The following is a 14,638-nucleotide window of genomic DNA, read 5'->3' on the forward strand; positions in this document are numbered from 1 at the left end:
GGAGGCTGGTTGCGACTCGGCCCCTTCATGTCTTCTGAAGGAGCAACAGGAGACAAACTTGTCCTATCTTTAAAGAATGACCACTGCAACTCATGACGGCCCATAATAAGACTGGGAAATCTGGCTATCTATGTCTCAGCATTTCAACAGCCTCAAAACTCCTCTCACAAATTGTCTCTTTTCTGGCAACTGCTGAGCATTGTCTGCTCAGACTGGCAGCAGCTCCACAGTCTCAGGTGAAGGTTTTTCACATCAATTCCCACCTGGTCCTTTTAACTGGAGATGCCCGAGATTGAACCTGAGACCTTCTGCATGCAAAGCAAGATGCTCTACCACTGAGCCATGCCCCCGCCCCATCCATTACTGTCTAATCCTTTTTAGCCGGGTATACTGAGGATTGAAAATGATACATTCCATCTGCAAAGTAGATATTGCACTAGTGAGGTTGTAACCGAGCTCGCCCCAAATGCAGGGAAAAAAAGGTTCAATAAGGTGTTGTCTACAAGTTCCAGCTAGAACTAAAATTCTTCCACTTTTTGTCTGATGGGGCCTGACTGGCTGCTAAGAGGATGAACCTCAAGAGCAAACAGTGTTAAGACGGATTTCTTACTTCATTATGTGATGCAATCTTGGGTCTGTGAACTGGGTGGTTCTGTTGTTATGATCTACAAAATATATTCTTCCAGACACTGTACTTCTGACTTCCCAACCTGGCGGTAGAGGTCCGAGTTCGTCACAATTCACACTGTTAAGGTCTCTGCAAAAAGCAGAACGGGAAAATACTTTATTATTATTAAAGTATTATTTATTAAGCTATGCCCCATGTTATACTCTGCTGCTGAGGAAATGTCCAAGGTGATAATTTAGGAAACGAATAAGGTTTATCACAAAGCTATCTGATGGGGCACGCATCTTTCAAAACTCACATGTGCTCAGAGGTTTAACTTCCCGCCCAACCCCAGAGAAGCTCATATTAAGATGTATTACCTTGGTATCCTGGGGTCGTGCCACGTGCTAACGCCAGTCTGCGTATGCAAAAAATAAACCTGTCCCTGTACAGTTGTTCTTTGTTCTAAAAAGGAAAGGGGCGGGAGAGGAAAGAGTTTACAGTGGGAATTTCAAATGCCAATAAAGCTGCAACATCTATTGGCTCAGCCGGGAACCTGAAGACTTGGAAATATTCATTTTCTCAGCTGTAGGTACTTAAAATGCACAGTGTGCTCCACTGATGCCTGAAAAGCATAGCAAGCCCAAGAAGGATCTCACCAGAGACCACTGATGAAGCTTGCACATTTCCAAGAACCTGTTTTGCTCCCCCCCCCCAGAGAAAATTGTCACCAACTCTATTCCCAAGAGTTCAGGGTGAGACAGCAACATTACACATGCACAGACTACAATCCACACAATGTTCCAATGTATTTCACCCTGCGCTGGCCTCAATTAATGCAAACAGAGGGGTTTTTTTGCACGCTGGATGAACCCCCCCCCCCAAAAAAAAGTGCACACATTTTGGCTGAGCCATCCCGATTAAAAATGTCACACCACAGCTTCTCATATGTGGCTTGTTTCGTAGGTGGCTCTCAGGTAATTATCGCTTGTTCCATGCTACGACACTAAAGCCAGATGCAGACTCGAAAAAGTTAGGCTTTGGGTACGGATGCCCTTCGGGGAGCTCTTGCTATGTTATTCGTGTGGGGGGGGGGGCGCAAATCCAATGCTCTTAAGAGGGAGACTGGCAAATGCAGCCAGGAGAGCTCAGAGCGAAAACCACGGATGGAAAAGAGGCGGGATGCTCTTGAGAAACAAAATCAGTGAAGGAGCTAGTGGCTGGAGAAGTTGGCCAGCATCCATGAGGCACTACTGCAAATATCGGCAGCTGCTTTGTGCACTCTTGCCACCGACCTTGGCCTGGCTTTGCCTTCACGGCAACTGAGTTTAAGAAGCAGGCAGAGGTGCAGGCTCAGCACACGTAACAGGGGCACGTTCCAGCAGGGCCTGTGGGCCGTTCTGCTTCTGCCCCCGTGCTACCTGTGTGCGCCCAGGTGGAAAAAGCCAGCGACTGAACCTGGAACCTTCTGCATGCAAAGCAAGAGCTCTCCTACTGAGCGATCACAGCTTATTCCCTCTACTCTCACACTCGGTATCTGCCCAATGGAACACGCAGTGGGTGGAACGTGACAGAAGGCCTCGGCTGCGTCGCAACAGAGAACTGCTCTCACCGTAGCCTTCGGGCAGGTCAGGGGATGGCGACTGGTGGCTGTGCGGCCTGTTCTGGGGAGTCTGTCCGTGGCCTCGCACGTCAGGAGCCCGCAACCGCTGGGACTGCAGCGTCTGGTCCTGGCTGGGAGACTCCACGAATCGGCAGTTGCCTCCTCCAGCAGCCCCGGTACTGTCCGTGTACGGGGCCGGCTCCTCCATGTAGCAGCTCAGCGGCCTTCCAGGCCCCGAGTCTTCATAAAGGGTTCTGAAAGTGGGGAAACCGGTACCGTCAGAGAAACGTCGGGAAATGTCAGCAGAGCGGAGGCGGCCTTTAAGAGAATGTTTGAACTCCTGAAGCATGCATGCCCCCCCCCCGCCAGGGCAGGCAAACAGTCTTGATTAAAACGAAGAATCGCTTGGCAACAAGGTATTCCCTCTGGGACGCTGGTCACGTCAACAGCCGGGGAACTAAAGGTTGTTATGCTTCAAAGTCAGCGCAACCATTTTCTTTTGTAAAGTAAGCTAGACCGCCCCTACGCAGGTGGCCCAGTCTGATCTGTATGTTGCACTGTGGGAATAAGAAGGCATTAAACAGCCCATTGACTGCACAGGGCCACACAGGGAGAAAGGGCTATCATGCTCTTATTGGGACATGCAAGTGCAGGGGACTGAAGGAACACAGTTGGAGTCTCTCTGCACCACACTGAAACTGGACCAAAAATGGGACTGTGGGTCATGATGCCATCTACAAGCAGATCCCTGAGTCCCAGGAGTATGCCAGCACGGTGAACAGAGGGGCCACTGCTCTATCAGCCTTACTGTGAAAGCTGTCCAAGAGCAAACGTCAAATGAGCGGGGCAAGGTTTAAGAAGAAGAAGAAGAAGAAGAATTGGTTCTTATATGCCGCTTTTCCCTACCTGAAGGAGGCTCAAAGCAGCTTACAGTCACCTTCCCTTTCCTCTCCCCACAACAGACACCCTGTGGGGTGGGTGAGGCTGAGAGCCCTGATATCACTGCCCGGTCAGAACAGCTTTATCAGTGCTGTGACTAGCCCAAGGTCACCCAGCTGGCTGCATGTGGGGGAGCGCAGAATCGAACCTGGCATGCCAGATTAGAAGTCCGCACTCCTAACCACTACACCAAACTGTGTGGCGCAGCACCACAACTAACAGAGGACGATGGTTCTTGTGTATACCACAGAGGCCCACCCCATGTTTCCAAGGATATTGGTCAAACGTGATTTTGCCCATGGCAACACTGCCCTTAGGGAGGGTACCTACCCTTCATTCTCCAACAGCCCCCTGCAATCGACGACTGATCCGCCTGTGCCTATCCGGTCCCGCGTCTGTAAGCTGACTGGAACAAAAAGGAAGGAGAGCCAAAATTAAAAGTCAAAGCAGCCCGGACCGAGATTAGGCAAAAACCAGCAAGCCCACAGATGAAATGCGACAAACCGGTTAAAGAAGCTGAGCTCAACACAGCAAGCATCCCTAGAGCTCTTAAAAACATCTTTATTATCGTATACGTGTGTGGTGAAGTCTTTCCTTTACAGAAGCAGGTAGCTGGGTCAGGCACGCTGCTGAAGCCCTCTTAAACCATGCTGCAGACACTCCGATAATTCAATAGTCTTTTAATGAATAGCATGATGCACCCGAGAACAGCAGCTTCTGTTTATGCCGACAGATGCTTAAAAATAGTAGCTACCATTGGGGCTTAAAACATCAATTCATGTGCAACAAAGCTCAGGTAAGACCGGGATTTCTTGTTGCATGCTTTTAAAATTGAGCACCACAAAATTTGAGTCCAACAGGACCTTTGAGGCCAACGAACATTTGTGCATGCACACAAAAGCTTGTGCCTTGAATAAATCTTTTCTGGCCTTAAAGGTACCCCAGGACTCAAATTTGGTTGCACTACTTCAGACCAAGACGGCTGTCCACTAGAATCTCTCTTTTTAAAACTGAGGTACGCTATACCATTTGCCATGATTTCGCCTCTTTCAAAGGCAGGCTGGAAGCCAAATGTTTACCACTAGATGGCTCTAAATGCCACGGACGTGAATATTTTTGCCTGCTGCGCATGTGCTACTTCAGAGAAAGCGTCCTCATTCGTCCATTGCTTTCCATGCGCATTTCCCAGAAAGCAAAATAGAGCAACACCCCGCAGAAGACTGGATGGGCTGAGCCACTTAAAGAAGTCACGATTCAGCAACTCAGTTTACAGGAAAGCCACATAAATACCGTATGCGCAGTGGGGGAAATAAAGCTCACCTAACAGCCGGAGCAGAGAACACTGCAAATCAGCCTTACACTAAATTTTTATCTGCTGGCCAGTTGTGACTTTGACAAGCTATCCACCTGGGAAGAATAATCAAACCCACACAAACAAGTGACTAAAAATAAGGCTCCCCCATTTGTGCCGTTTCATAAAACAAATCTTTCTCAAAGTTGTGCCTTATTAGGAGCCATCTCCTCGATCTTGCAGAAAAGGAAGAAAAGTCCAGCTGAGCCTCTCACTAGCAGGCTACTCTGAATGCCCCGAGGTTATTTAATATGCGGCTGGAGGTTTTGCTTGCTTCCTAAAACTGGCAAAGAACGGAGTCCTTTTTCTTCTGTAGAAGAGGAGTTCCAGAAGAAGGTCACCGTGTGCTTTTTGAGAGAATCCGTTCAAGTTTTGGACCCTTCCAGCTAGTCTGGGTGATTGATCCTCAGCAGGTGCTTACTGGGATAACCTGGAAGACCCCAAGCAGTCCAGGACTGGCACAGCAGCAGTGGCAACTGGAATTCTCCACAGAAACTAGCAGGTAAGCAGTGGCACAGGCTCTGCATGCTCCAACTCAACCAGTAACGGACAGAAAGAGAACCGGCTTGGAGGATTCGAAGCAGCCTGCACCGGCCGCCCCAAATAGCATCAGCCACCCCGCTCAAGGCATGTCCTTCCGTCCTGTCTTTCCAAAAGATGGCCTCTTCCCCCCCACCAGAACTACAGCTCCTCTCCCCCACCCTCCCTTACCTACTATCTGGCCTCGAACCGCATCGGTATCTGTGGGGTTTAGTTTGCATAGATCCAAACGATGGTCTGAAAGTGAACAATTAAACAGATTTAGCCAAAGGACGACCCGATCAAGCAAATCACAAATCTGAGCGCTTAAGAAGCCTTTTGCAATTTACACACACTTACACCCGGTGTCTTTTAGCCTGCTGATGGCGTTGGAAAGGAGTCGGACGCACCCCAGGAAGCCAGCTCCCTGTTTCTTGTGTATTTTCTTGTGGTTCCAGACACTGATGGTGATTGAATCGGACTTGCCAACGTACCTGGAAAGATCAGTTTGAGAAAGGTGTTTCAATTGCAGGGCTTCTCCTTTGCTAAGATACGTTTACAGTTGCAAGAGCTAAACACTGCTGTTGTTTTTAAGTAATGCTCTGGCCACAGTGTTGCTTTATCAAATGCAGTTCAGACTGCTGGACTGTCACGCAGCACGTTACACTGATACTGCAGCAATGCTGGTTAATTAACTGCTGGCAAGCTTGTGGCATTAGGGGCTGCAAGACCTCCGCCAGCTTCCTTTGGTTTATCGACACAGAACTTCTGCCTCAGTGGGCAGCAGGAGTGAGGTCGGCAGCCTGCGGATGGGTGCCAAAAGAAGGGCACAACTAGTCCCTCACGCTCAAGCAGAGCTCCAGGCTTTTGGAGCAGCAGTTCCCCAGGCGGTATTACAAACCAAGGAGTCTTCGAAAGGCAGACTGTGACCCAGCATGGGGTTGGCTCTTATAAGCGAGCAGCCTTGCTAGGCACGTCCTTGCCTTAGGTGGGTCTAAAATAGTTCTCTGGATCCTGGCCAAAATGTTTAGGCAGCAAGCATGACGCCTACAAGCCTCAGATTCCCCGCTGAAAGACGTCTCCAGCTCGATTCCCCGTCTAACAGAAGAAGACTTGCAAGTCTCCAGCTATGGTTCCCCTATCAGAACTTCTAATGGCCGTGCATGGTTGATTCTGGACTTCCTCTACTCATGTGGATCCCTTCCATTTCTGAATGACCCTTGGGAGGACAGGTAACTCACAAGTCATAATGCTGGTTCCACTTGGGGTCTAACGTGTTCTTCACAGTGTCAGTTGAGTGGCACTGACCGGATCCATCCACGACTACCTTTGCAAATGGGTCAGGAAGCCCTGCAGGGAAGTGGAGGAACAGTTAGGACAAAAAGCCACGTAAACCCATTTGTAAGGAATAACGCTACTTTTACAAAGCCTGGCCCGCTCTCAATCACACTGGCAGAGGCCAGTAACAGCACCAGCTATACTAGGAACATTAAAATTATCAGGAGAGCACAGGCTCCCCCCCCCCCAATCCCACCACAAAACTCCGGGGGGAAATAGTGAAAAATCAGAAACTAGACTTATAACATCCATGATTTAAAGACACAGGAAGTGAAAAGGGACAAAAACGAATGGATTGTCCCTGGGGGTCAAGAATCAGGATTTTAAGGATTCAGCTCATACAGAAGGGGGGGGGGGGAGTCCAGCCTACAGTCTGCAGAGGAGACATCTCAGACCGTTATGCTACTGACTTCCAAGAAACTATCCTTAAATGACCTGACAGAAACATGCAAAATAAAAAATAAAAAAGCTATCATGAGGATATTTTTAAAAAAACAGCTTAAATATGCACATAGGAGGAAAGAAAAGCAGACTTCTGCCAGTTACTTACTGAAGAAATCTTTTTTTGCAAGGTTCTTGGCACAAAGTACTACAAAGAGAGAACGAGAGAGGGGAAAAAAGGTTATCAAACTCCACCCATATTTGGTTAAAAACAAGTCCAGCAGAAAGGAGGATGCTGTCGCTCAAATCCTCAATGGGGAGGGGATGGAGAAGATGCAACAGTTAACTACAGCACCACATATAAATTCTTTTGCATGAGCTCAGGCAAAGCACAAACATTTCATTGCTCCACCCTTCCTGCAAAAAACCTGGGTTCTTATCACTGCTATGCTCATTGGCTACTAAGAAAAAAGTCTGTAAATACACTTAGGAGTATTCTTCCCTAGGTTACATAAGGCCTGTAAGTCTGAGGTTTTCCATCGGGCCTTTCCCGGTTAAGTGTATTTATGGAGCTTAATGGTGGATCTGACACTATGTAGGGCTTAATGAAATCAGGGTCCAGTCGCACCTCTAAGACCAACAAAGATTTATTCAAGGCGTGAGCTTTCGAGTGCATGCACACTTCCTCAGACCAACACGGCTACGCATTTGAATCTATGTATGGCTTGTTTGTTATACTTTGTAGCTTCATACTGTTTCAACTATACTTATTCTGTCTGTTTTATACGGCTGTGATCTGTTCTGAGCCCCACTTGGTGGGGTGGTATAAACTGAAATGGTAATCAATCGATCGACCCGGCTACTTCTGTGACCTGAGGGAGAGCAAGGGGAGATCTGGCAGCTGATGTGAAACACACGGATGTTTCTGTGCACCTCCCGGTCTATTTTTATGCTCCATGGAAAAGCTGTGGTGCATGGTGCCACTCCAGAACACATATGAGAAACCTGATTTTTTTTTAAATGCACGTGCCACTGTGATGAGGGAAGCTCACAGCAAGCGAAAATACACAGATTATTTTTAAAGGTTGTAAAAACACAGGCAAGGATGGAAAGCAGCCGTAAAACCAAAACCAGTTAAACGTCAACACAAAAAGAACCAGAGGCTCAGAGGAGCAAGATGAGATTCCAACCAATGCTACCCTTGTGGTCACTCAGACCATCAGGCAGGCATCTTTTTGGGGGTGCCGTCACCAAAAAGACTCTGTCCCTGGGACACCTGCCCATCTTCTAAAGGCAGACAACCTGGAAAAAGATCTCTGATAATTATCTGGGCTAAAAGACAGACTTGCACAGACGTTTACCTCTAAACCTTAAGTGGTCCAGGGCTGCACTTCAAACCATGTCCAAGAATAAAACGCGAAAGTCCGTGAAAGTCTTAGAATACCACCCAGCTGTCCTGGCACAAACACAAAAATTCCTTTTTCATACAAAAGAAGCACATCAGGAAAGAGGCCTTTTCTCTATTGTATGAACAACGCATTTCTGACATTCCTTCCACTTGTGTCTGGCCCTATCCCGAGAAAATGTTACCACACACTTTTCTTAGAAGACCGACGGCTCCTTGGGGCCAGCATGGTGGGCTGGATCATGCCCATAATGCATGCAAAGTGGCTCAGAGGCAGACTGCTTCCTCTTTCCTTGAGATGCTTTTATTTGCTTCGTGCAGCCTAAAATAGCTGAACGTTCATGCCTCGGTCGGTTTCTACCTGACTGGTCTAATTAGATTCTCACACCTTTGACAGGCGTGCGGCAGGAAAGAGAGCCTCCGTGCCGGCTTTGCGGGAGACTTAATAGCGGCATCTTTGTCCCATGCAACATTAATGCAGGAATCCGCCAGCCACAACTGGACTCCTGATGCCCTTCACACCTGGCGGCAGCTTGATACGTGCAGCTGGCAAAGACAAGCAACAGAGTTAGCACAGCATCGGTAATATGAGCGATCAACAGGTGCAGCGATGGCCGTGGATCGTGGCAATCCTCAGCTCTATCTACGCTTGGGCCGCCTGTTGCATTTCATGTTCCTGCATCCCTCCGGCAAGAAAGACGGACTATGGAATGCAAAGGAAATCAACAATGATTTGCATTGCTTCTTTCTCTGGGGAAGAAGAAGACGACGAGTTGGTTTTTATATGCTGCTTTTCCCTACCCGAAGGAGGCTCAAAGCGGCTTACAGTCGCCTTCCCTTTCCTCTCCCCACAACAGACACCCTGTGAGGTGGGTGAGGCTGAGAGAGCCCTGAGATTACTGAAGAAGAAGAAGGGTTGGTTCTTATATGCCGCTTTTCCCTACCTGAAGGAGGCTCAAAGCGGCTTACAGTTGCCTTCCCTTTCCTCTCCCCACAACAGACACCCTGTGGGGTGGGTGAGGCTGGGAGAGCCCTGATATCACTGCCCGGTCGGAACAGTTTTATCAGTGCCGTGGCGAGCCCAAGGCCAACCAGCTGGTTGCATGTGGGGGAGCGCAGAATCGAACCTGGCATGCCAGATTAGAAGTCCGCACTCCTAACCACGACACCAAACTGGCTTCCCCAAAGGAGGGGAAGCATGAAGAACAGCTGGGAGACCCAACCAAACCACCATGGTATGGTTTCTGCCACTTAAGAACTCTGTGCCCAATTCCTGAAAAGCTTAAAGGAAATGTAAAGCCATGGAAGGAATCCTGCAGGATACAAGTAATGAAACCCTATAATTCTAATTAATAATGTATTCATCAATTTCTGAGTGTTTCTCCTGTAGATGCTCACTGGTGAACATCTATTTTTGCAATAGTGGCCTACTTAGGTTACTAAAATATTACAAAAAGGAGAACCACTGTTTTTTATACCCCGCTTTTCACTACCTGAACGAGTCTCAAAGTGGTTAACTCTCACCTTCCCTTCCTTTCCCCACGACAGACACCTTGTGAAGTAGGTGAGGCTCCCTGCTGGGAAAAAATCCATGTTTTCACCTAAAAGCACAATCCCGAAATCATTTAGAGGTGTTTGTGTATATGTATGTGTGAATGCGTATCTTCGTAACTGACCAAACAATCTCTGTTTCAGAATGCAGGATAAAAGTTGGGTCTCAACTGAAGTAAGCTGGAATTTGCTGTTTCACAAGCATGGTGTGTTGAAGGCAGGGATAGTTTGCATTCAGATAAATGAGTAAGGATGGTAAGATGATGCCTTAGCCCCAAGAGATTTCTGCATTTCTCCCAATTCAACAGCTCCTGCAATAACATAAGCAGCTTTTGACAGATCTTCTCCTCCCCATTTCAAAAGTGCATTGAGGCACTGGAGATTTTGGACTTCAAATGTTACCAAGTTATGTCAAGAAGCAAATATTCTTAAGAACGCAGAAAGACCACCATCTTTTTGCATCCAAATGGGTAACTTTACTTCAAGATACTCCAGGATTGCCTTTGGATCATATTTTCACCTTCACACTGTACCATAAATCGCTTTGTGACATTTCGTCACTGTATTCCAAGAAATGGTTATTTTTAGGTTTCCATAGGAATCTCTCCCTAACCCCAGTTAAACCTATCTTGGAGCTTCAAGACTCCCTTTAATGACATTCAAATCTGTCTAACACGGAATTCCTCAGAATCAGAGATCAGTGACCTATTTAAGAGGGTAAATAATTCCTGGCAGCAATTTTCGGAGAAGGTTGCTATATTCCCAAAGCTATCTCTGTGTTCTGGGTTAGAAAGCTATTTCCCAAATCAGGCCTCGTGTGATTGGAAAAGTTTTTCAAAGAACGAATGTTGGCTGTAAGTGCATCATACAAAACTGACTATCTTCAGCCAAACGGTTAAAAAAAAAACAGCCTAGAGGCAGAAGCAGCCTGGCATATGCTGCATTAAACCCCAAAGCAGAGCAGTCTGAGACTGTCTTCACAGAAATCTGACAACTAATTGCTTTGCAACCAAAATAAACTTCAGGTCTTGGATGTATACCGAATGCCTCTGCATCCGTAGTACAGCAAACTTCTCAACTTGGTGTCCACATGCATGAAAGGTTCTTTGGCCATCAAGTGCCATCAAATCACAGGCAATCCCACAGGTTTTTCAAGGCAAGAGACAAGCAGTGGTGGTTGGCCATTGCTTGCCTCCATCTACCAACCCTGGACTTCCTCGGCGGTCTTGTATTCGAATGCTAACCAGGGCCGACCCTGCTAACCTTCCAAGATTGGGCCAGCCTGGCCGATCCAGGTCCAGGGAAAAAAAGACACGATAAACTGCCGCAAAGGAAGTTTCTAAAACATCTTTCTTCCCCTCCCAGGAAAATGGAGAACAGGAAGAAGTTGGCCCATAGAACAATCTCATCCTGAACAGAGAATTTCCAGGTTTTAAGCACATTCATACATCAACTCTGACGTATAGGACGGGCAAAGGGATCCTCGCTCTCTTTAAGTCCCCATATTCAGTTTGCCATGTCACTGCTCCCTTGACAGCTCTGTAAAGACTAGCCCCTCTCTGGTCCCTCAGGAAAAGCTCTCATTATCTCCTGCACAATTAATCATGTTATAATTAGTTAATATTTACATATATGTTTCGTCCAATAAGCTCTGGGTGTTCTGCAGCAAGACTACGCTGTGTTTAAAGTTACTGGGCAAAGAAATGCCTTAGAAACCAAGTTACAGTTGTGTACTTCCTAGGTTTCATCATAATCATCAGAGGGTTAATAATAGAGTAGGAGAGTTGGTGAAAATCCCAATTGAATCTCTTATTCAGCTTCCACCCATACAGACGTACACGTTAATTATTCACTTATTTCAGTCGGCTGTAAGCAACCTCTACATTATCCAATAAACCATGCCAGAGTCTGAGCGAAATATCCATGGTAATATTTTTTAAAGCATGCTGTTTTAAATGCTCACACGATTAAGGAAAGAAAAAGAAAAAAAAACAAGTTGAACGGGAAGAATTGTGTTTTTCCTCCCACTAGCATGCATGGCTCGGATTCCAAGCAGAATTTCACCTGCCAAAAATATTTCACATATTTAACACTTCCAAGATCACGGAAAGCTGTAATACACTGTTCTGCTGCGCAAACAGCCACATGGAGGGATGAAGTTAAAGAGACTGGCATACATTGCCCAAGGCCACAGAGTTGAGATCTGATTGTTTCCCAAGCTCTGATTCGATGGCCCCCTATTATTAAGCCTATTCTCTACTTTTTCTCTAAAACGAGACACATTAAAAAAAAAAAGAGTACCCTGAATCTTAGATAAAGCCTACAGTGCAGCACATAAGGTAGTCCGGTTAACAGCACATGCCATTGTGAAAGAGGGCTTTTTAAAATTCAAAGTGAGGCTGTATCAGCCTATGGGAGGCTCTTTTGTTCTTCAAATATGACAGCGTTCACTTCAGCGGCTCAGTACTTATTGTTGACTCGATCAATACTTATTGTTGACTCGGACCAACGCTGGCCCGTCACCAGGGCTAACTGACAATACATAGAAATGTTAAGGAGAGTCCTGCTGGGAACAGTTCAGCATCTGATCCGACAGTTCAGCATCTGTCCATCGAGTTCAGCATCTGATCCGACAGAGTGGCCAGCCAGTTCCTCTGGAGGTCCAACAATAGGATATCAAGGCTGAGATCTACTCCCTGATGTTGCTTCCTGGCACTGCTATTCACAGGGTCTACTGCCGTTGAATGTAGAACTTCCCTTTTGTTACTATGGCCATTAGACATTAATAGGTCTATCCCCCAACATCAACTTAGTACGCTGCCAACGGAGCTCAAGAAATTATACAGGTAACGCAGAAGTCCTACAGAGCCCAAGAAATCAGGCGAGAATGTTAGATTGCACTCAGAATAGGCCCAGTTGCAAAGATGCTCTCTTTTAATTAGCAACCAGGATTGCTCAGGGTCTACTTGCGTTGCCAGTTTTGACCTCCACAGCAATATTTATGCTTGTTCTTCTGGCTCGCGGCCCAACTGCAGGATTAGGGCATTCACGCATAGCCAAGCAGTATCAAACACAAGCCCGAGCTTTACCCTGTATCGCCCAGGAACGTTAATATTTAAACATGTGCTCTCCGTCCGTATACTGTGAGAGACGCGACCATTTCCTGCCTGTGGAATGCTAACGTAAGCGGCGGCCTGTCATTCTTCTCACTGGGATGACGGCTAAAGAGGCCATTTAAGGCTCTGGGCTACATCCTGGAATGAAACCTGCAGAAGCTACAAGGAGAACCCTCTCGGGAGATGACCGGGATGCGCCACTGTCTGAATTCTGTTAACCCAACGCTATACACCGTACTTGCAGTGCAAAAGCCGCTCAGGATTAAGATGCCTGTTTTTAAAGTTTTGCTGCGGCTACCTGGAAGAAGACACGGCCATTTCACCATAGGCAGCTCACCGAAAACAGCTCTCCCCACAGGGCCACAACTATGTAGGGAAAAGTAGCGACACGTTTGACTATCTAGAATAGACAATTTTTTTAAAAAACACAGTTAATGCAGGACTTTTTATTTATTTATTTATTTGATTGATATTCCGCCACTCCTAAAAAATGGCTCGTGGCGGGTCACAATAAACAACCCCACTAAAACCCCCGTTAAAAGGACATACTGATACAATATGAAATACACAGCAACAGGCGATAAATAAAACAAGCCCTGCACCCAAGACTGAGACCCACTATTGGGGAGGAGAGAGAACCTAGCTGACAACACCCAGGTGCCAACACCAGCCCTGGGAAGGGTGTGTGTGTGTGATCTTCCAGTGATCTTCCTCACTGCCCTGGCCTCAACCGTAGACCTGGCGGAACAGCTCCGTTTTGCAGGCCCTGCGGAATGCAGAAAGCTCCCGCAGCGATTCAGATTCTACAACAGAACATATGAAGCATGTAAAGATTCCAGCTGGAAAAAAAAAAGGAAACTAGAAATCCTATTGGTAGATTTTACCCACAGAACAATTACACCAATAATGAATAATAGTTGCTTTGGTTTAAGATCGAAAGCACTGTCAATATAGGGAAAATATATCACCTCCTCGCTTTCTTTTTTTCTTGCCTAGGTCGCTTTATTCATGGAACTTGGCTATGGAAGAAGAAAAGCTGCATCATATCACCAGTACACTGGATTGCCCAAAAGGCTAACAGAACATATGCCCGATTCATCTTGGGAGGAAATCACAACCTCTCTCATTTTAATACTGCTTCTGTTCATATGTAAACAAGGAGCTGATTAATGATACACAGAACTAGCTGCAAGAATTCAGCGATCAAAAGTCATACAAATGCTGCAGACTGTTTTCCGTCGCCAAGGCAGATTTGCACTGGATTTCGGCACACAGTTCTCAATCCGAAAAAGACTGTTCCAATCAGGCTGCCATCTTCTAGGCACTTGCAAATTAATTCCCATCCTTCTACTCTTCCGAATGAGCTTTCCTGTACGTTTTATGATGCTTAGCGAGGCAAGACGATAAAAGCCAAACTGTTTGCTTTCTTGGCAACTCTTTTTAATCCATCTTCTTCCCCCTTCCGCAACTCCAACCATCTGGGAGCAGTTTTCAAATCCGCTCTGGTTCCGTTTGAAAGCAAAGCGCTCCGACTCAGACCAGAATCCTACAAAGGAAATGCTTGGGACTGCAGACTACTTGGAAATTTCAGTTTCCCTTTGCCAGTCTCTCCATATATTCAAGTTGATGGGCAATTCTGTAGATTTCGATTTCCAAAGAATATAAACACAAGCTGGCTTGACTACAGAAGTTAGAACAGGAAATGTTCCAGCCATACCAAATCAAGACCCCTCTGCCCTCAAAAAAGGCAGGTTTTAAATTCATTGAACTGACACGCTCAGACTAAGTTATGTTGTTGTTTTTAGGTGCAAAGTCATGTCCGACCCAT

At 46.6% G+C, this 14,638-nt stretch overlaps 1 protein-coding gene across 3 annotated transcripts in view; it reads right to left on the reverse strand.

The window, feature by feature from the left end:
- The window catches only part of SMURF1 (SMAD specific E3 ubiquitin protein ligase 1), a 38,260-nt gene that overhangs the window by 14,176 nt on the left and 9,446 nt on the right, over nucleotides 1-14,638 (reverse strand). For 2 of the 3 annotated variants that reach the window (XM_077316538.1, XM_077316537.1), the window contains exons 2-9: nucleotides 6,908-6,946; nucleotides 6,261-6,369; nucleotides 5,380-5,513; nucleotides 5,212-5,277; nucleotides 3,480-3,555; nucleotides 2,220-2,464; nucleotides 988-1,072; nucleotides 611-757 (exon numbers count right to left, since the gene is read on the reverse strand). In XM_077316538.1, coding sequence (XP_077172653.1) covers nucleotides 611-757; nucleotides 988-1,072; nucleotides 2,220-2,464; nucleotides 3,480-3,555; nucleotides 5,212-5,277; nucleotides 5,380-5,513; nucleotides 6,261-6,369; nucleotides 6,908-6,946 — 901 coding nt within the window. The remainder of the gene's footprint in view (nucleotides 1-610; nucleotides 758-987; nucleotides 1,073-2,219; nucleotides 2,465-3,479; nucleotides 3,556-5,211; nucleotides 5,278-5,379; nucleotides 5,514-6,260; nucleotides 6,370-6,907; nucleotides 6,947-14,638) is intronic. The other variant, XM_077316539.1, reaches the window with a different exon arrangement.

This window comes from Paroedura picta, chromosome 17 (assembly GCF_049243985.1).
Source record: "Paroedura picta isolate Pp20150507F chromosome 17, Ppicta_v3.0, whole genome shotgun sequence".
NCBI classification, from domain to species: domain Eukaryota; kingdom Metazoa; phylum Chordata; class Lepidosauria; order Squamata; family Gekkonidae; genus Paroedura; species Paroedura picta.